General features: G+C 40.0%; 1 protein-coding gene across 3 annotated transcripts in view; it reads left to right on the forward strand.

Moving 5' to 3' along the window:
* Positions 1 to 22,859, forward strand: part of AUTS2 (activator of transcription and developmental regulator AUTS2) — a 1,175,598-nt gene that overhangs the window by 525,576 nt on the left and 627,163 nt on the right. For all 3 annotated transcript variants that reach the window (XM_066382453.1, XM_066382455.1, XM_066382454.1), the window contains exon 4: positions 5,087 to 5,122. In XM_066382453.1, coding sequence (XP_066238550.1) covers positions 5,087 to 5,122 — 36 coding nt within the window. The remainder of the gene's footprint in view (positions 1 to 5,086; positions 5,123 to 22,859) is intronic.

The following is a 22,859-nucleotide window of genomic DNA, read 5'->3' on the forward strand; positions in this document are numbered from 1 at the left end:
TCCGGCAGGCAGAGACCCAGGAGAGCAGATTAGTTCCAGCCTGAACACTGAACTGCTTGAGACCCAGGAAGAGTCAGTGTATCAGTTTGAGTCTGAAGGCAGGAAAAAACTGATGTTCCAGCTTGAAGGACAGTCAGACAGAGGAATTCCGTCTTATTCTGAGGATGATTATTTTTTTGTCTTTTATTAAAATGACTGGATGAGGACCACACACATTCATGAGGGGGCAGTATACTTTATTCAAGTCTGTCTATTGAAATGTTAGACTCATCCCCAAAACACCCTCACAGTACCACCCAGAAGAATGTGTGACCAACCATCTTGGTACCCAGTGGCCTAGTCAAATTGACACATAAAATTAACCCTCACAATCACAAGAAGTGTGACCAAACATCTTGGTACCCAGTGACCTTGTCAAATTGACACATAAAAATTAACCCTCACAATCACATTCTGAATGATAAGGGGACACTGTTCAACCCACTATAACTTATTATTTTAAGAGCCTCTTGAAAATGTTTAAAGGAATGTCGTTATAATTTTTACTTTAAAAATCTGGGCCTCTTACATGAAAGACTGCAGATAAAGAGTGAAATCAGCGAGGGAACCTGACAGGCCTTCGAGTATAAAGCTGATGGCGGCTGAAGCAGCTATAATAAAGGGTTGGAGAATTGAGGCTGGAAGCAACCAGATGCCTCAATGCCTGACGCTGTTTCTCCACGTTGTTGCCCTCCCTCCATCTTGACTTGAATTTTCCCGGCAGCTCCTTTCCCCAGCCCGATACACTGCTTTGCGTCTTTGTCGGCTGTTAGTGACCTGATCCCGAAGACGGGTTTCTTAGAATTAAGATTTCAGGCTCTTTTAATTGTCACTGTTTCCTAAAACACTACAGAAAATCCATAAATAAGCTTGCTTCATGACCTTTGCAAGAAATGTACTTGGCCATATAGTCCTTGTGCTTTTCACTCCCAAGAGAGAAAAGCATTAACGTGGGGGTGGGTAGGCAGGGATGTCAGACACAATTGGTGATTTGGAACAATTTTAAATATTCTATTTAAATTAGCCCTAGGGCCAGAGCACACATCTCGTCTAGGGTGGAGCACACATCCATTTCATACCCAGAGAGCTGTAACAGTAGCTGTGGCCTCTCTGTGTAGATCTCTAATGAATGGAGCACATCTATTTTAGATGGATAATCAATTTTGAAATCCCTTGTTGTAGGTAAGCTGTTAACACAGAAATGTTAACTTTGCGAGTTTAATGAGTAGCTTCAATGATAGCTCAGTGACAGAGATGGAGGGAAAGTCAGATGGGGGGCAGTGAGAAAGAGGAGAATGAGCATTTAATGAATATCCACTTGCAGACTTGAATGTCAGCAGCAACATTCTCCCTCCTGGAAGATGTCTTTCAACTGCGCATCCTATTACAATTCCAGCAGCCCAGGGTAGCTTGGAGATGGAGGCAGAGTGTGTTTGTGAGAAAGCTCTCCTTTGCTACATAATGAGATCGAGGTGGGTAATTTGCAGAGATTGCTAGAGCAGTGGTCAAATCTGCAAAAAAGAAATAACATAGCAGAAAGAAAAGGCCATGTTAAACAGGAGATGGCTTATAATGAGCCCAGAAACCACGCATCACACAGTCAGCGGGCTGGCATTTTCTGATATTCTTGTCTTCTAATGCAAACTGCTAAACACTTTCTCCCACTCTATTTTCTCAGTCTCTCTATACCTCCAATTTCTACCTAGTGCCTTGCAAATATGAATGAACTGGCAATCCTTTCACTTGAAGACATAAGAACAAAGGCCTTTTCATTATTCAAAGGAAGAATTTGCCTAAACATTGGTCTATGTTATTTCAAGTGCTGTTGTATGCCTTTGTTTGTTGCATTTTTTTTTTTTAATCTCTTTTCAAGCCTCAGTTTGGACTCATGGGCTTTTCTAGATTCTCTGGGTACTTTTGCTATATAGTGTGGACAGATGGCTTTCTCTTTTTAAGCAAGAGAAACGAAGATCCCTCCTCTTACTAGAAATTGTTGAGAACGACTTTATTTCATCCAGTGGTTCAGGGGTCAGGGTTAGGCCTTTCCCTCTGGTTACCCGCCTCTGTTTCTATGACATGAGAAGGCAGTACCAATCTCTAAATGCACATCTGTAAACACATCACTGATGGGACACCTGTCAAGTAAAAAGGTGTTTCTAAACATTCCATTTTTGTAGCATCACTTATTGTTGCCCATGGTTTGGGGTATTCATGGAACTGTGACTTGAGGAAATGTTAGTGTTAACAAATATTTGCAGCTATCTTTGGGCCCAGGCTGAGATTAGGCCTATGTGACCAAGATCTTCTGGGCCTTCTGGAAAGCAAGGCCCCAGGGTGCAATGCATGTCAGGAGCTGTCATTGAGCCCGACTCCTGCCCTGTTGCTGGTCTCAGACCTTGTTACCTGTATTTCACGGTGATCCTTTTATCCAGGAGGGTTGGTGTCCCACGGAGTACAAAGCCACAGTCAGGTTCTTGGGAGTGTGGCACTGGACAAGGAGAAATCTTTTTCTTTCAGAGATGTTTCTGTTAAAATTCACCAGCTATGATTGAAGGGAGCTGGCATTCGGCCAAGAACAATATGGCCCAGAAGAGTGTAAGAGGGTAGGAAATGTCAATGCCATGGCTATTTGGCAAAGGAGATTTAGAAGAATATTTTTCTACAGGGTTTTCTGCCAGGTCCCGAAATCACAACTTATTGCCACAAATTCTTCTCCTATTTAAAAAAAAAAAATTTAAAGTGAGTGCAGTGGGTTGGAAAATGTGGGGAGTCTCTGACTTGGAGGTTCTGTGTGCTTTCTAACAAACGTGGAGACTCGTGGACCTGCCCTGTGAGCGAGGGTCTGGTGCCGGGATCTCTCTACGGGTCCGATGTGTGTGTGTGTGTGGGGGTGTAAAGCAGGGTCCTTAAATGCTTTGTTGCATTATGTTAATTCCTCAGCAGTGCAATCAAATTCATGTCCTAATTAAAGCTGTCAGTCGGAAGGCAAGCCAATCGCCACGAAAACACAGCATAACAAATGAAGTGAAATGATTCTGCGTGTAGCTATACAATGCTTCGCCAGGCATGAAATTAAATAAGTAATTTGATGTTGACATCAGAAATTGAAATGATACCCACTGTTCCCTCATTCAGTCAGACCTGCATAAACAATAGCCAGAACAAATATGCACAACAAAGCCCTCTCCTCCATCCAGCTCCTTGAGTAATGCACAATATATATGCAAAATGAGTATAACAGAGCTTCCGGAGACCTAATGTATGTAATTTTCTTTGGTATACAATAAGATGATATGTGCGTGGGGGGTGGGGAGGTGGGTTGGAGGGTTACTTCTACTGGGATAAAATACATTTGCAGGAAGGGGGAAAAGAACCCTATGAAATAAACAAATTCCATGTTTTCTCTGAGTAATTCATCCTAAAATGATTTTACCTCCCAGGGGCATGACTCCCGGCTGGTGGAGACCTAACCTGGTTTTTGCCTTCCTGCACTCCAAGCAAGGCTGTGGGTGCTGAAAATAGGTGATGCTGTCACATGGCTAATCACTGCCGTGAAAGCTGTCTCCATGACGACTGTGGATCTCCCTATGTACCATTTATGGGATCAAGAATGCGGCAGGATTTTTTTAAACCAAGGCCAGTGAGTGAGATCACACATCTGCTGTCCTTGATTCTCCTGAGCCTGTCTGAAACAGGGAGGTGAAGAAACTTAGGCTTTGGGAGCCGCGTTTAGGAATGCCCAGGAGCACACTGCCCCTGTGTGATACGAATGCCGTTTGTACTTACAGCACTACAATTCCTTCTCAGGAGCAGTTGACAAGCAAGAAGAAATACAGCTACTGTATTTTTGCAGCTATTAAATTCACCATTTCCCCCTATACAATCCATCCATTCATGTATAGATTCATTAATTCAATCACTACTTTTTAAATACATCCTGAGTGTAAGGCATTGTGCTCAGCTCTGAGGAAGCAATGATGAGAAAACCAAATGGTTCCTGCTACCTGTGGTTTGCAGAGCAGGGGCATTTAGGTGGAAGAGCGGCAGGTGAACTGAGTCACACTGCTGCCACGGAGTGGGAGTCGGGCCACTGCAGGGGGGGCACAGCGCCCAGCTGGGCCAGTCGAGGAGAAGGCCTCCCTTCTGTGAGGACCTCAGCTGGTTCTTTTTGTTTCAGACTTGCTTGGGACCTGTATTTTTCACAAAAGAGGACCCTAAAAGTTAAAGAATTTGTACTGAGATGTTGTAGGAAAATAAAGAAGCAAACCTACAACAAAGAATCATGAGCCAGTCGCAACCACAAGCCACATTCTGTTCCTGGCCTCCTTCCCCGAAGAAGCGATGCCCTACATACTGTTTTTCAGTCTCCACGTGTCAGTCTGTGGAAGTCTAGATGGGTAATTCTTGGGACTGAAGCCTTGAGAAAAAAAACGGTGCTTTTTACTGCTTTCCTTTACCCACACATTCTTTGCATTTTCGTCTACTAATTATGTTTACAAAATGTCTCATTTTTGAAAAGCGCTCTGTGTGTACTAACTGGTGCCTTTAGGGAATAAACTGGCAAGTAGGTCATACACTGGAAAAGTCATCCAAACCCACCGGGCTTTTTTATTTTCAATTCAGTCTGGGCTTTTTCCTCTTGCCTGCCCCTTTGCGGCCACAAAACTGCGTAGCTTGAGACCAGGGCATTGAATGTCAGCAAGTCAGAGAGGCAGGCTGATGTGTGTCTGTTTAGTCTCAGCGCAGGGCGAAATGCCATCATTAATTCATTACCCAGCTGCCTGTCAAATAAATTGGCAATTACGTCCACCGCAGAAGCTTGGAATTCAGTAAATAGCACGTTAGCATCTACGAGTTGTTGAGAGATGTAAAGGGGAAAATTAAGCAACACGGTGTTTGTATCAGGAGCAGATGACAAGGGGCAGCACACCCCGGCGCTGTGACGGAGCGATGAAAAGCCGGCGAGGGGCTGGTAATGAGCTGTGTGGGTTGGAACGTGTTAAAGACCATTGCTGATTTTCCACTTTGTCTTTATGCTTTATTGCAGAGTTCAGCTCCTTCCAGCTTGGGGACAGGCTACTTCGTAAGTGTACCTCAACTTCCACACGCGCGCCTTGCCTCGGCTTGCTTTACTTCCACCATGTGTGCCCATTAGGATGTGAAAAACGTCTAGGAAATTTCCTCTCAGTCCTAAAGAGCACACTGATGACCAGCCTCTTATTAAGAATTGGTTTATTTTTTTACTTAAGTAACTCGCTGGGCTCCCAGGGATCATCTAGTTGGTCTGCAATGTCGGTCCAGTGTCCAACATGCAGGACATTTGCTCCTTACCCGGCAGCATGAGGGGACACAGGGAAACCTGACTGGCTCAAGCCATTCCTCCCACACAGCTGTTTTTCAGTGTGACATGTCATGAGGAGAGGATGGAATTCAGATTATGTATTAAGGTTTTTAGTCAATGTTCAAATCTCTTGGGAAGAAGCCCCCCCCCCCCCACCCCCCAGTACAATCAGTCGCCTTGAAAGTGTTAATGAGAACTGGTGTTTTCATGGATGGGTGTTTCCCTTCACAGTCTAACTGGGTGGCCTTTTAGATTTCTTTTCAGCGATCATTAAACTCCTCATTTTAGCAAAGATAGGTGTATTATTTTATTTCTAGACTTCTCTCTGTCCTTTGGGAGTGGTGGGGATGGTGGCACACCTCAGGTATTGTCACCATATTTGTCACAAATAGTCATTTCATTTATTTATAGCAAAATTGCCCTTTTGGGATGCAACAATCCTTTCTAAGATGTAAACAGAAAATAGTCACAAAGAGGTATCATTGACAGAACGGGACAGCCTGCCAGGGCAGGGCCCGCCGTGGGGTCGAAGGGCAGCAGCTCTGTGTCCTGACCCATGCTCACAGTTCAGCATTTTCTGAGCAAATCATGGGATCATGAGAAGAGAAGGAAGTGGAAGATAATCACTGATTCAGTCTAGTTGCCTTTACGTTGCTTTCCCATAACATGCTAATTCCTCTGGTTTTCTTTGCCCACACATTGCTCTTCATACATTTACAAAAACTGTGTGAAAACCAGCATCATGTTGTTGAATAGCAATTCTTTTTCAAGCGTGGTGGATGTAGTATTTTCTGAATGTTGATTTTTTTTTTTTTTTTGGTATTAATCTATGATGCGAGAAAAAGGATAAAGACGTTTTAGTACCTGCTGAATGCAGTCAGCACACTTACCCCCCCCCCCCCATCCATATTGTGGCTGAATATTCATGCTTGCAGAGATGAGCAGGATGCTTCAGCAGCCGAAATAACAGAAGTAATCCCATCTGCCATCTCTTCACACCAGGCTGGATGTGGGCTGTGATGTTCCAAGTGAAATCTGGAGACTGCCAGGATCGATTCTCTTTCCAAAAGCTAAATTCTCCCTCTGTGCTCTCTTCAGCAGAGCATGGCCAAAGCCACTAACTTAGCCCTTGATCGCTTCTAGACTGTACATTCTATTATGATTTTATTGCCAGTATGCTCACCCTGAAAGAAAAAAAAGTTGTCTCTTAAAACATCAAGAATTTTATTATGCTTTTTGTCACTTTTTTTCTCTCTGATTTTATGAATGTTTATTTTTATTCACTAACAAACATTATGAGTGAAAGAGTCTGCACTTACAAACCTAGAGGTTTTTACATTTACACAATGTTGGATAAGTATAAAAGTTTTTGCATGTTTTGGTAAAACTGTTCTTCATATTGCTTGGCTTTCATAAAAACATTTGTAGTCATATTAACTTACATGGAGAAGACACATACCAGATGTATGCTCAGCCCTCAACTATGGCAAAAGACTCTACTTAGAATGTGTTTCCAATGATGGGATTATTACCTTATCAAAGTGCAAAATCCACTGATACATTGCCAACTCCTCTTCAAAAAGTATCTTCTGTTGCAGTTTTCATTCCAACACTGTCACATGTAATACTTAATTTCAGGTACTGGCTTCAACTTTGGTGAGTTTCACATTTCTAAGTGGAAATGGTATACTCACAACGTACAGTAGTTTAGTGCCAACATATTCTGTGCACTGTGCTTTATGACCTCTAATGTCAAATAGTATTTACTTATGTATGTAACGAAGTGTCAGCATCAGGTAAGTAAAGGATGATATTTTTCTCTATCCTTAATCCTCTTCATCTCTTTGAACTGTGGACAGAAGCAAATCAGCTGCAGAGACAACGAGCTATTAAGCATTTGAATCATAATGTGAATTCTGGGATCAGAAAACTCAAGACACTCCCCTGTCAGGTTAAACAACCTGGAAACGTTTTCTTACATACTCTCCCTGCCCCAACATTACTCCAACTTCAGAATCTTCTTTTGTTTAGATTTTTATGCTCCTGTGGAGCTTTGAGTGAACTGAAGTAAAATGCTGATAATTGTGTGTGCTAAGAAAATAGACACCTGCACTAGTCTGGGCATGTGCATGTGTGTACACACACACACACACACACACACACACACCCTTATCCACAGTCAGTATGTTCTATTTGCACTTAGTAGTAGTGGTAAGGTAAATGGTTTAAAGAAGAATCTTTTGCTTTTGATGACTTAAGTTATATTTGTTTATATTTCCTTGGTTTTGTGTTCCAACGATATCTGCTTAGGTCTGTCACTTTTCCAATCCATTTCTAAGCTGAAGATTTGAAAAAATGAGAACAGCAGCTGAAAGCAGTATTTACATAAGCATATTGCAAAGAATTCTTTAAGAAGGCAAAATAGAGAAGGATTGGAACAAACGTTTCACATTTTGGGAGCTTTTGAATAATGTGGGTGTTATACACACAGGCACGCACATGTGCGCGTGCGCGCACACACAAACCCACACACACACATTCATTACATACTCATACCCAGCTCATATTCTAAATATAAATGGAAGTATAGACTAGTTGGAATCTATTTTCTTTTCTTTAATGTTTTTTTTTTGGCAAGAATACCAAAACTTGTTGGAGTGTATGGGCTTCTTATTTTTCTTTTTAACTGTTAATGCAGTGAACACGCTTTCTTTTCAATTCAATGTTTATGAACATACTCTCTTCTTATATATGTATTTGAAATTTTATTTTGCATCCTTTATAATTAACTTAGAGACAGAATGAACTGAAGACTAGTAGTGTGACTTAAGAGGGTTTAATATCCCTGAGACTTGGGCATCAGCTACACCTACCTAATAGAGTTGTGAATATTCAGTGAGATAAAATACTTAATGTACACAGAGCAGCACTCCATGATAGCAAGTAATAAATGTTGTCTTCTGTTATTCCCACAGTAGTATGTGACGGAAAAAAGAACTTGGTTTCACTAAGTAGCTTGCAGAGATGTGCTAATAGAGCATTACCATCAGAAATTTTGAGACAAAAGTAAGTTTTGCAATTTGCCACTGTAGGATGGGATTATTTTATTCTTGTTACAGTCTTATACCTTTCTCAGGAGCCTAGTGTTCTGTGTTTGGTCAGCTGTATACCTGTTTACTTTGTATGTAACTGTAAAACAAATATGAAATTTATTTTCTATGGTCGTTTATGATCATGGTTATGTTGAAATGAACAATTCTAGAGGATGTATTCTATAACGCACATGATTGAAGGTTAATTTGTCATTTAAAGTTATTTGTTTATTTTATTCCTCAGATTTGAGGTATTTAAAGATGGCTAATAGAGGTTGGGCTGTGAGGTTAAGTAAAACCTGTTCAGGCCGTGGCCAGTTAGCTCAGTTGGTAGAGCTTGGTCCCAAAACACCAAGATTGTGATTTGATCCCCAGTCAGTGCAGATGCAGGAAGCAACCAAAGAATGCACAATGAAGTGTTAACAACAAATGAAGGCACTTTCTCTCACTCACTCTCACCCCCACTGCCTCCCCTCTCCTTTCCTCTCTCTGTCTTTCTAAATAGCAATCAATCAATAAAAGCCCTGTTCTCAACATATTCACGTTTTATGAGGTTGTGTCACCTGTTTGCTGTTTGGTTGCCCCAAAAAGAAAAGTGGATGCCCTAGGGTGTCTGAACGAAGTGACTGAAGGCAGTAGAGGGAAGAGACCAGTGAAAACATCTCATGGTTGCCAGGGGTCTGGTGTGTCATCACAGAAAGTTCTGGGCTCATTCTTTGCAAGCACTTGACTCCATATGGCAGCCGGGACCTACTGTTGGTGCATGGGTGAGGGGCTTGCCGGGCTGCACTTAGTTCCTGGTACTAAGGAGATCCTGTCCTGTGTTAGCATGGCGTGTTCTGCCTGCTCCTCTGGGTGACTGCCAGGCTTCTTCCAGGTTGGGATCTAAGTATTCTGGGCCCATTGTCTCCAATAGCTCGGATCCTGCTTTTGTTCAAGTTCGGTGATCCAGAGATTTTTCTTTTCTTTTCTTTTTTTTAAACCATATAAAAAGCACTTTTCTTTATGCTTTTGAACATATCCTGATGTAAGAAAATACTTAAACCTAACATTAAAGACAATGTTTAATTTAGTTAATTAAAGTAAAAAGTAAAATCCCTTTTTTTAGAACATTTTTCATTGAATTTATTGAGGTGACACTGGTTGACAAAACTAGACAGGTGTCAGGTGCCCAATTCCACAGCACATCTCTGCACACTCTACTTGGTGTTCACCCCTCCTGAGTCAGGTCTCTGTCCACCATCACTTATCTGCCCATATCTTCCCCCTTATCCCTACCCCCGTTCTTAACTAATACTGTTCATCCTTAATTAGATCAAGTCTAGTAATGTGCCTACTTTAAGATCATCAAGGAGATGAGCCCACTTCTTTCTATGTAGTGACGGAACTACCGCATTATGTCATAAAGGGGAAGTGTGTAGTGGTACACATCTTTAAATGAGATTTGTATAGTTACTGTTTTTATGTGCAGTTGAATAACCTAAGTTGTGTTGATAGCACCGGTCACAGGTGGGGGTGCCAAAGCCTGACCTGTGGCTTTCCCTCCAGAGTTCTAAGGTCAGAAAGAGCTTCATTTTTTACCCTGATTTTAGTTTTTGACTATAAACCCTTGAAATATCTCCTGTTCTCCCTTGCTGTAATTTGTATAACTCCTAAAACTGATTTGTGGTATTTTGTATGACCACAGTTGCTATAAGTAAGTAAGTAAGTAAGTAAGTAAGTAAATAAATAAATAAATAAAGTCAGCCTGAGCAGGCAGTGGCGCAGTGGATAGAGTGTCGGACTGGGATGCAGAGGACCCAGGTTCAAGACCCCGCGGTCACCGGCTTGAGCACGGGCTCGTCTGATTTAAGCAAGGCTCACCAGCTTGAGCCCAAGGCCATTGGCTTGAGCAAGGGGTCAGTCTACTGGAGCTTTCTGGTCAAGGCACATATGAGAAAGCAATCAATGAACAACTAAGGTGCCACAACAAAGAATTGATGCTTCTCATCTCTCTCTCTTCCTGTCTGTTTCTGTCTGTCCCTCTTTCTGTCTCTGTTACAAAAAAAAAAAAAAAAATCAGAGTGGGGTTTAATTGTTACGCGAGAGTAGAGTGAGCTTCTTTAAAAAGATCAGGCCTTTTTTTTTTTTTTTTAAAGCACAATTGTTAATTTGATAGACTGGGCTTTTCTTTAAACAGACACTTCTGTCTTGTTTTTTTTTTTCTTTTTTCCGAAGCTGGAAACGGGGAGAGACAGTCAGACAGACTCCCGCATGCACCCGACCGGGATTCACCCGGCACGCTCTGCCCACCAGGGGGCGATGCTCTGCCCCTCCGGGGCGTCCAGAGCCACTCTAGCGCCTGGGGCAGAGGCCAAGGAGCCAACCTCAGCACCTGGGCCATCTTTGCTCCAATGGAGCCCTGGCTGCGGGAGGGGAAGAGAGAGACAGAGAGGAAGGAGGGGGGGGGGTGGAGAAGCAAATGGACGCTTCTCCTATGTGCCCTGGCCGGGAATCGAACCTGGGTCCCCCGCACGCCAGGCCGACGCTCTACCGCTGAGCCAACCGGCCAGGGCCTGTCTTGTTTTTAAATAAGTAGTCACACCTTCTCGGTCAGGTCCTGCTCTAGGTGATGGGTCATCCACATCCTCTCTTTCAAGGAATTTAGTCTTTCCTAAACCCACATCTTTTCCTTTGTAATGTTCTTAAATATTTTTGACACACTATATATAAATGAGAAGATTTGGGCTCTTTAGAGAACCTAACAGGATTTATAATAGTTATCTGGGCCTCAAGTTTAAAAGTTCGGATACATCAACCTGGCCTTGACTCCAACCCCATCTGAAGCAGAAGGAAGTCTGTCTCCCCACCTGCCCGTTCTGGCTGGTGATGCTGAAACAGGACTCGTTCATCACTTGCTGAGTGCTTACACTTCAGATAAATAAAGCTGAGTAACGTGTCTTTTAAATAAGACTCTAACATTTATATTTATTAGTATTTAATTTGAAATGAATGTTTAATTCTAAATGAATTATTGGTCATTATTTACTGACCAATTTTCATTATAATGAAAATATTTTTTTTTAAATTGAAATTCCATTTGGAGTCCCATCAAGGGTCTACAGTTTTTATTGGGACATTTGGAATCATTGGTAAAGACTGAGTTTATAACAGCTCACCAGATGGAGATTTCACTTCATTTTAATTCCTAAGAATGTATTAAACAGCTCTTCCTAGTCCTTAAAATAAATAAGATGGCCTGACCTGTGGTGGCGCAGTGGATAAAGTGTCAACCTGGAAACACTGAGGTTGCCGGTTCGAAACCCTGGGCTTGCCTGGTCAAGGCGCATATGAGAGTTGATGCTTCCTGCACCTCCCCCCTTCTCTCTCTCTCTCTCTCCTCTCTATAATGAATAAATAAAAAATCTAAAAAAAAAAAAAAATTAAAAAAGATGTAAGGTTGGCCCTCAAGTCCAGGGTATATACATAACTGAATTTGATATGAGGCAAACGAATCAATCCTAGATAAATGTACGTAGAGGACTTGGGAGTGTATATTGTGGTCAGTTAATTGTAGGAGGCTTACATTGTGTAAAAATTGCTTAATGTTTATATTTTCAACATAATTTGAGGCAAAAGGAGCAACAAAGGCAAGAACACAGAGAAATAGCTTAGAGAGTGGAGATGGTTTGACTGTATACCCTGTTTCTGGGGAAAGGCCAGACGTGGGCTGGTTAGTTATGGAGAAGCTAGAACAATGCCAAGGTGAAGTTGGGTGAGAGGAAGGGATGGCTTAGAGGTAGACGCAGACTCAATTTAGTGACCTGTTAAAGATGAGAGCAGTGTCAAACCAAGGGTTGATGAATATGGTGCTTCCATTCCTTGGACTAGGAATCCTAGGAAGAAGGAATTCGATTTGGGAAGATAATGAATTTGGAAAATAGATAGATATCTGTGAGATAATCAGACGGGAAAGGCTCATTGGTGTCGCCTGGTGCCCCCTTCTCTCAGCTCTGCTTTTGTTTTCTCTCCATTATGTGAGGGGACAGGCTAAGTGTTTTTAATACTTACTACCTGCAAGAACCTTTGTGATTGGCTGTTGTAAACTCTAATCAAGGAGCTGAGATGACAGCCCCTGTGCTCCCAGTGAATGTAGGGTAAATCTGTGGCCCCGTCTCCCTCCCATTCCCCCTTTGTGGCCCCTCAGATTTGGAGAAGATAAATCATTTTGGAGGAAAGAAAAGGATTTTGCCAGCTCCTGGACCCGATAATTGCTGAAGGGCCTTTGGTTCAAATATTTCAAGATCCATTATTTCAGCCACCTTTTTCCTAAAAATGTCTGACACTTGGGACCAATGCTTTCAATGGCATCCCTGCCTTTCTGAGCTGTTCTTTGTATCATAGAAATGCGAGATCATTGTCCCCTTGCTGCTTAACAGACCCTGCCTCTTCAATGTCAGTATTGAAAGGTCAGATTTCAATGTGTGGCCAGGTCGGTCATCTTTGAAATTAATAATAATGAATTCTGCGTTCTTCAGTTAGGGTTAACACTGAGAAATACTGAGGCTGTAGGCTTATTCTGTCCCATAGTTAGTATGTCCAGTTGCTTATGGATACAATGCAATGAAGTCCTTAGCTAAGTGCAATGGCAGACCCAGAGAAATGGGCGGGTCATGTCATGATCATCAGAAAGTAACTTGATTTCCATTTTTTTCTTTCTGTTCTTGACTCTGGCTTTAAGGAAGGTTGGAGATTTTCAAATGGCAGAAATGTTGGATTAGGTAGTATGAGCTATATAAAATGAGCCATGGGCAGTGTCAAACCCCAGAGATTTTTTTCTAACTATCCACACAACCTTTGATAGATTTATCTGGCCTGGAGTTTTATGGACTGTCAGCCAGCATCTTTCAGATCAGGGGACTCGGTCCTTTGCTTAACTGCTCTAAAAAAAATTATTTTTCCTGAAATTGTAAATTAGATGCCTCCCAATCCATTGCATAGGAAACTTATAGCTTGGTGAAACACCAAGAGTATCATTTGAAAAGAGGTTAAAAAATACAACCGGGACTTGTTAAAAAGGAAGAGTGCTCTTTTAGCTCTGAGTGTCACATTTTCATATAGTCAGCTTGAGCAGTAAACAAGAGTTATTGGAGACTTAGAGGGTTTGAGACACTTCACTGATCTCCCAGCACTTGACTTCAGAAGCCAAACATTCGAAATGTATTTTGCTCTTGGAAGAATGTTTATGCATTTAAAATACAAATGTCATTTTAACGAAAGCACCCTGGTGACAGGATATAGCACACTTAATAAACTGTCAGGTCCTATATACATATACTTGAAAAGACCAGCACAGTTACCCAAGGGTTGGCATTATAAATCACTGTTAACAAACCTCAGTTTGCTTAGTAGGCTAATGAATGATCTCTAATTTTCTTGTAGTAATTAGCTTCACTAACAGTTATGTTAAAGGAACCTGCCTTAGACTACATCAGTTTCTGCTCTGAAATCTTTGGTACCTGGTTTGCAGGTTGAAAACAAAACAAAATGAAGGGGGAAAAAAAAGGCAAGAACTATCAGTCTCTATTGACAACTTCCCAGTAATAAATCCAGACTGTGGCCATTCTCGAGTAAAAGCACAGCCAAAGGTGACAACTGTCTATTAGGGCTTATGAACTGTAATGTACTAGCAGATTTGCAATGGAGTGATGAGGCCAGATAATTGCAGTGTTTCCTTTCTAAATGTGCTGCTGTGTATAGTGGCGTCTGATTTTGAGGAGCCATTAAAAGTGTAGCAAGGCATAACAGCTGCGGTTCCTAGTATACTACTAATATATCATATGTTCATCACATCTCAAAATCTGTCCAGACCAACAAATGACTATATATGCAGCTAGACTGCCCCAGAAGGAAACTGGGGGAATCTGAATTACAGAGGCCCACCAAGAATTTATCCAGTCCTACACTGTGTGATACATTTCTCTAATTACTCCCAAGATTCCTCTACTTTTATTTTCGTCCCTAAAGAGAACATTCACGTTACATTTTGCAAGAGGGTCTAATTAATAACCCACTTTTTCCGACCTCTGTGGGAGATAGGTCTGACTTTTCCAAAGGAAGGGAGGGCGTGTCCTGTCCAGAGAATATGATGGGAGGGTAGCATCTTAACCCTAAACCCAAAGGGCACAAGAAATTTGGTTCCTTTAGAATTTATTTAGAATGCATTTCTAAAATACTTTGTAGCAGAACTAGCTCTGATATGAAAACCTGATTACTCCGAACAAAAGAAGCATTAATACTAGAACATTCTGAGAATCAAAGGAAACTAGGGAATCCAATGTATTCTTTTAATCAAATATTAAGCAGCTAAGCATATGACCAAAACGGCAGCCTGAGGCTACATTTTGTACAGAGGCATAATATAGTTACAAGTTATTTTCATCTATATGTTGCTAAATTGCTGGCTTTCAACTTGCTATTTAAAATAGACCTATTATTTTGACTTTACATAGGCTTAGAATTACAGAACCTCTTTAAGAAGGGACTTCAAAATCACCTTGTGATATCATACAATATTTGTCTTTCTGTGTCTGACTTATCTTGATTAGTATAATGCTTTCAAGTTCCATCCAGGTTGTCGCAAATGGCAGGATTTATTTCTCTGTGTGTGTATCACATCTTCTTTATCCATTCATCCTTTGATCAACATTTAGGTTCTATCCATATCTTGACTATTGTGAATGCTGCAGTGAACATGCGTGTGCAGATATACCTTTGAGATACTGATTTTGGATACATACCCAGCAGTAGGGTTGCTGGTTCATATGGTAGTTCAATTTTTAAGTTTTTAAGGAACTGCCATTCTGTTTTGAACAATCATGGTACCAATTTACATTCCCACTGACAGTGGTTAATGGTTCCCTTTTCTCCATGTCCTTGCCAATGTTTGTTATTTCTTGTCTTTTTGATAAAAGCCATCCTAACAAGTATTCTTCAGAATGGGAAAGTAATTGACCATTAAAACATACATACTTATAGCCTGATCAGGTGGTGGTACAGTAGATAGAGCATCGGTCTGGGATCCTGGGGTCCCAGGTTCTAAACCTCGAGGTCATCAGCTTGAGTGTGGGGTCACCAGCTTGAGCAAGTGGTCACTTTTTCATATGTGCCCCAGTCAAGGCACATATGAAAAAGCAATCAATGAACAACTAAAGTGCCACAACTACAAGTTGATGCTTCTCATCTCTCTGTCTTTCTGTCTCTGTCTCTCTCTCTTCTCGCAAAAACAAACAAAAAACATAGATTTAGTTGTAATGTGGATATAATCATAACTAAGCCTCTTTAAATTATTCTAATATATAAGAATAAGCAGTGTTATCTAAAACAGATTAAACATGGTAAAGGAGGTGCAATTTGCTATAGTACTGAGGTTGTATTAGACACACATGTAAAATAGTTAGAAAAGATAAATGGAAAAACTTACTATTATTTATAATAGGTCTGTGTTTTATATAGTAGCATCCTGAATGTAAAATTCTTGAATTGTGGCTCATATTTAAATTTTGAATATAGAAGGGATAATAAGTTCATTTTTGAAATTATTGCAAATTCAAAATTGGTATTGCTATGAGGAAGTTTTTCTGTTTCATCTCTGAGGAATGATGATTATTGTGTTCTGTTTTCTTCATGTTTCAGATGAAGGGTTGGATCAAGATGCTCTTTAAAGGGAACTTTCCAGTGTAAGCACATCTCTGGATGTGTTAGAACAAATGTTGTAGAACCAATTAAGAGACTATGCATGTTCAGGGGCCATTTATACAAGCCACAGTGCCTATTATTCCTTGCCTGAGTGCTATTTCACTGAACTGGATTCAGTCTACAATCGCTTAAGTTCTTTAACTCAGAATGTTGCCAAGCAAGGATAAAACCAATGCAGAGTCAGCTATGTATGTAAATCTTGTAAAAAGCTTGATCTTCTTTATCCTTCATGACTAAAGGGATCTGTCAGTCCTCCTTAGCTGCAGAGTTTAAGAGCTGGATGTTCGTCTTGTTGTATTTTTCTATTTTCATGCCTTACGGTCTAAGTTAGGCCTCGCTGGTTGATGCCGAATCTTTGAGAGACACCCTTGCAGTGTTAAGACTATTACAGTTTAGTATTCTGGCAGTAGGAAAAAATCTGCCTTGCTCTTTTTCTCCATTGTGATACGTTATATTGTGTTATATTTGGTTTGGTGTTACTTTTTCTTTTATGTTACCCATTTGGGCTTTATTGATTATAATTTTAACTCATTTTATAATTTTTTAAAAATTTATTAATTGATTTTCAAGAGAGAGAGAGAGAAGCATTTATTTGTTGTTCCATTTAGTTGTACATTCTTTGGTCACTTCCTATATGTGCCCAGACTGGGAATCAAACTCACAACCTTGGTGTTCTGGGACAACAGTCTCATCAACTGAGCTAATTGGCCAGGGATTTACTCATTTTAATTACCGTGGGTATTTACAACTATATTATTTCTCTCTGATATGTGTGTATGACATGTTATTTGTTACACACATGAATTGAGGCCGAGACTTGGTTAGGAATAATGTTTGGAGTGGTAACCATGTGCTAGATAGACATTGTTCTAAGCAATTTACATATCTTAATTATTTAGTAAATTAAAAAAAGAGAACACCTTAGAAGGCTTGAACTATTGTTACTTTCACTTTATGGATGAGAAAACTGAGGATCAAAGAGGGTAACTTTCCCAAAATCATACAACTACGGAAGGTTCAAGTTGACCAATGAACCTGAAGATTTTTAACAGTCCTGCCAAAGGCTGGTGTATTTCACACTGAGCAGTAGGAAAGTAGAAGCTGCTGCTGCTTTTTTTTTTTGAACCTTGTCAGGAACATATTCGAAATGATGAAATCTGTCTGTACCTGTTTTACTTACCTCTCTAACTGGACCGGAGGGCGGTAGTCCTCATCTTTCGTTTATTACCCTTTCAGCCAAGCATAGAGCCTTCGCCCTCCACCCGACAGAAGGTTTTATTGTGATTTTCTAAAATATCTGTGCCCCATGCCATTCGGGGGCCAGTCCAGACAGAGCCTGACCCATGCAAGGAGGAGGGGGCTCTGAATTTCCCAAACCCCTTTGCCCTTGTGTGGCCTGGGGAGCTTTTTTATTATTATTATTAATAAACTTGATTTTGTAGTAGAATATTAAGTTCACAGGAAAATTGAACATAAATCACAGAGTGTTGCCATATACCTTTTACCTCCTTATAAACACAACCTCTGCCCCTAATGACATCACACATACCACTGTGGTACATTATTTGCACCTTCATCAACATGTTGTTACAGGGAGAGTGATGAGACTTTGATTCTTTTCTTTTCTTTTTAGATTTCATTTATTGATTTTACAGAGAGAGGAGAGAGAGGGATGGAAAAGAAGAAGTATCAACTCATAATCTCTTCACTTTAGTTGTACACTGATTGCTTGTCGTCTGCGCCTTGACTGGGCAAGCCCAGGGTTTTGAACCACTGACCTCAGTATCCCAGGTTGATATTCTCTGTCCATTGTGCCACCACAGGCCAGGCAAGACCTCGATTCTTGTCCTCTTGAGAGAAAGAATTCAGTCGAGACTAAGTGCAGCAAGAAAGGGAACACTTTCTTGGCCACGTAGGAAGAAAGTCAGAGGAGAAGGGTCCTTGGAGGCAGGTTCAGGCGTGAAGGGGTCCTTTGTGCTGCCCACTGCTCCCCTGGTTGCAAGTCTTGTAGGGTCCCTTAGAGCTTAGGAGAAATAGAGGGGCAAGGAAAATGCACCTGCGGAGGAGAAGGAGAGAAAGAGGATAGGGGAGGGAGAGGCAGAAGGGAGAGTGCCCTGGGACCTCAATCCTAAGGGATTTTAAGGGTGGGGACTTTCAGGGGAGGTCCCAGGGAAATATCTTAATAGAATATGCATTAGCTTTCCAGGGGGGTCATTAGTCAGTGGTTTTGCTGCTTTCTTTTCTGGACCTAGGGCTGAAACACAACAGGTCTAGGTGTTATCTCTAAGAGTTAATGCTTAGGTGCCATTCTCCAGCTTCCTTGTTTGTTCCTCCTGTAAAGGGGGTCTAAAACCACCTGACTGGTGATATTCCGAGGGAGGAATGATCTGGAGAGAGTCTGAATTCCGTGACCAGGGATATGAAATTGGGGGATCTAAACCACATGACCAGATAAGGGAGGAAGGTTACCCTGGGGGTGAGGTCCTTGTTTACCCAGTTTTGTCCCTTGCTAGGTACCATATTTTTTGCTCCATAAGACACACTTTTTCCCCCCAAAAGTGGAAGAGAAAATACCTGTGTGTCCTATGGAGTGAAAAATTCGGTATTTTATTAAATATTTTAACACACCATTTGGTTCAGAATATTTTTTTTCTTATTTTCCTCCTTAAAACCCTAAGTGTGTCTTGTGGTCAGGTACGTCTTATGGAGCGAAAACTATGGTTCCCAGGGCTTTTCTGCCCTGGTGGTCTGCTGTGCTTTGCTCTGTCCATGTCTTTCTAACTGCCTACCACATTGTTAACTGAAAATCACCATTTACCTGAGGGTTTCTTCTTGGTGTTGTACGTTCTGTAGGTTTGGATATATATGTAGGGCCGTGGAGCTACCATTACAGTATCGTGCAGATTAGTTTCATTGCCCTTAGAATAAAAATTTTAAATCCACTTTGCTCTGCCTATTCAATTTTCCCCTACCACAACCCATGGCAACCACGAATGTTTTAACTCTCTCCATAGTTTTGTCTTTTCCGGGAAGTCATATATTCAGAATCATACAGCGTGCAACTCTTGTCAGGTTAGCATCTCTCACTAGTTAATAATATGCATTTAAGATTCCTCCATCTAGTTTTATGGTTTGATATCTTTTTTTTTTCTTTTAGTGCTGAATAATATTGCCTTTATTGCATGCACCACAGTTTATACATCCATTAACTGACTGAAAGATTTGCTTCCAAATTTTGACAATTATGAATAAGTTGCTGTTAAGATCCGCACACAACTCTTGGTGTGGAAATAAGTCTCCACCTCCTTTGGGTAAATACCAAGGAGCACAGCTGCTTGATCTTCTGGTAAGGGTCTGGATAGTTTTGTAAGACATTGCTCAGCTTTCTTGCAGCGTGGCTGCACCGTTTTCATTTTCATCCACAGTGAATGAAATTTCCAGTTGCTCCTCATCCTCATCAGTATGCTTGGTATTATCAGAGTTTTGGAGTTTGATTATTTTAAAAGGTGTGTAGTAGTATTGTACTGTTGTTTTAATTTGCAATTCACTGCCATGTGATATTGAACCTCTTTTCATATATTCACCTGCTATACGTATGAATTCTTGGGTGAGGTGTCTGTCCAGATTTCTTGCTCATTTTTTAAAATTAGGTTTATTTGTTTATTATTGAGATTTAAGAGATCTTGATATATTTTGGATAATAGTCCTTTATTAGAGGCATCTTTTGCAAATATTATCCTCCAGTATGTGGCTTGTCTTCTCATTCTTCTGACATTGTTTTTCACAGAACAAAACTTTTTTTTTTTTTTTTTAATTTTAATGAAATCTAGTTTATCAAATATTTCTTTCATGGTTTGTTCCTTTGGTGTTGTTTGGAAAAAGCCATTGCTATATATTAGTTCACCTCAATATACTTTTATGTTACCTTTCAGGAATTTTATCGTTTTATATTTTACATTGTTGTCTTTGGTACATTTTGCCTAATTTTTGTGAAGGATGTGTGGTCTGTGACTAAACTCATGTTTTTCTGTATGTGAATGTCCAGGCTTTCCACCATCATTTCTTGAGAAGACAGCTTTGCTTCATTGTATTGCCCTTTCTCCCTTGTCTAGGATCAGTTGACCATGTTTACATATATCTGTTTCTGAGCTTCTATTCTTTTGCATTGCTCTATTTGTCTGTTCTTTCATCAATACCATCGTGTCTTGGTTACTGTAGATAATTAATAAGTATATTGCTTGATACTTACTTTTAGTAAGTCTTGAAGTTAAATAGTAGTAGTCGAGTATTATTCTTCTCTTTCAAAACTGAGCTGGTTATTCTGGGTCTTTTGCCTCTCCATGTAAACTTTTGAATGAACGGATTAAGCAAAAAAAAGAACAACAGAAAACCTCACAGATACAAACACACAGTATGGTGAATACCAGGGTGAAGGAGGAGGAGGTAGAAGAGGGTTAAGCGGGAATAAATGGCGACAGAAGGAGGCTTAACTGAAGGTGGTGAGCACACAATACAATATACAGATGATGTATTATGGAGTTGTACACTTAAAATCTGTATGGGGTAGGGTAAAAGTAGGTTCACACTCGTGACTGTGAAAGTTTATACTTGTATAATTATTTATTAATTATTATTTACTTGTATTACAACTATAAACCTACTTTTGCCCCATCCTATATAATTTTACTAACCAATGTCACCCAATAAATTCAATAAAAATTTATAAAAACCTTCAGAATCAGTTTGCCAATACTCACAAAATAACTTGCTGAGATTTTTTTTGAAGTTACATTGAATCTATGGATCAAATTGGGAAGAACTGATATCTTGACAATATTGATTCTTCCTATCCATGAACATGGAAAATCTCTCCATTTATTTAATTTTTCTTTGATACCTTTTGTCAGAGTTCTGTAGTTATTCTCATACATTTGTACATATTTTGTTAGATTAATAACTAAACATTTCACTTTTAGGGGTGCTAATGTAAATGACCATGTGTTTTTTATTTTAAATTATACTTGTTTATTGCTAGTATATAAGAAAATAATTGACTTTTGTATATTAATCTTTTACTCTTTTTTTGTTTTTATTAAGTGAGAGTCAGGGAGGCAGAGACAGATTCCCACATGTGCCCTGACCAGGATCCACCCAGCTAGCCCCTTTACTGGGCAATGCTCTGCCCTTCTGGGGCCACTACTCCATTGCTTGGCAACCAAACTCTTTTAGCACCTGAGGCAAGATCATGGAGCCATCCTTAGCACCCGGGGTCAACTTGCTCAAACCAAACCATGGCTGATGGAGGGAAAGAGAGAGTAAAAGAGAGAGAGAGAGAGAGAGAGAGAGAGAGAGAGAAGGGGGACGGGTGAAGAAGCAGATGGTCGCATCTTGTGTGTGCCCTGACCAGGAATCGAACCTAGGGCTTCCACATGCCAGGCTGACATTGTACCACTGTCCCAACCGGCCAGGGCCTAATCTTATATTCTTCAACCTTAATATAATTATTTATCAGTTACAGGAGGGTTTTATCAGATATTCAACATAGGTGATTATGTCATCTGCAAGCAAAGACAGTTTTCTTTCTTCCTTCCAAATCTATGTACCATTTTTACCCCATTTTCTAGTCTTATTGCATTAGCTAGGAATTCTATAGCTAGTATTATGTTGAAAAACAGAAGAGGGGACATTCTTGTGTTATTCCTGATCTTACAAGAAACTTTGAGTTTCTCACCATTTAAGTATGTTATTAGCTGTAGGCAGGTGACAAAGTTTTTTTTTATTCCCAGTTTACTAAGAGGGGTTTTATTTATTTTTTCTCCATGAATGGGTATTTGATTTTGTCACTTTTTTCTGCATCTATTGATATGATCATATTTTTTTTTTTGGTTGCTGATGTAATAGATTACTTTAATTGATATTTGAATGTTTAACCAGCCTTGCTTTTCTAGGATAAAATTTGACCATAGTGTATAATTCTTATTATACTTGGTTGAGGATTTTTGTATCTATGTTTCTAAGAGAATACTGGTCTATAGTTTTCTTCTCTTTTTGTCTGGTTTTGATATTACAGTAATGTTGGCCTCAGAGAATGAGTTAGGAATTATTTTCTCTTCTGTTTCCTGGAAGACTTTGTAGAGAACTGAAATAATTCCTTCCTTAAGTGCTTAGTATAATTCACCAGAAAACCTATGTGGATTTGGTTATTTCTCTTTTGAGAGATAATTAGTTATCAATTCAATTTCTTTAATCAGGCCTACTCAGATTATTTATTTCTTCTTGTGTGAACTGTGGCAGATTGTGTCTCTCAAGGAACTGACCCATTTAATCTAGATTATCACATTTGTGGCATAGAGATCTTCATTGTATTCTTTTATTATCCTTTTAATATCCGTGGGATCTGTAGTGATGTTGCCTCTTTCATTTCTAGTATTAGTAATTTTTTTATTAGCCTGACTAGAGGATTATTGATTTATGGATCTTTTTGAAAGCCAACTTTTGGTTTTATTAATTTTTCTCTTGATTTTCTGTTTTTAATTTTATTAATCCCTCCTCTAATTTGATTTTTATTTTTTAAGTGGAAGCTTAGATTGATTAGATATTTTTTCTTTTCCTATATGTGCATTTAATGCTTCCTATAGCACTGCTTTTGC

The sequence above is a fragment of the Saccopteryx leptura genome, chromosome 4, assembly GCF_036850995.1.
Source record: "Saccopteryx leptura isolate mSacLep1 chromosome 4, mSacLep1_pri_phased_curated, whole genome shotgun sequence".
Classification (NCBI taxonomy): Eukaryota; Metazoa; Chordata; class Mammalia; order Chiroptera; family Emballonuridae; genus Saccopteryx; species Saccopteryx leptura.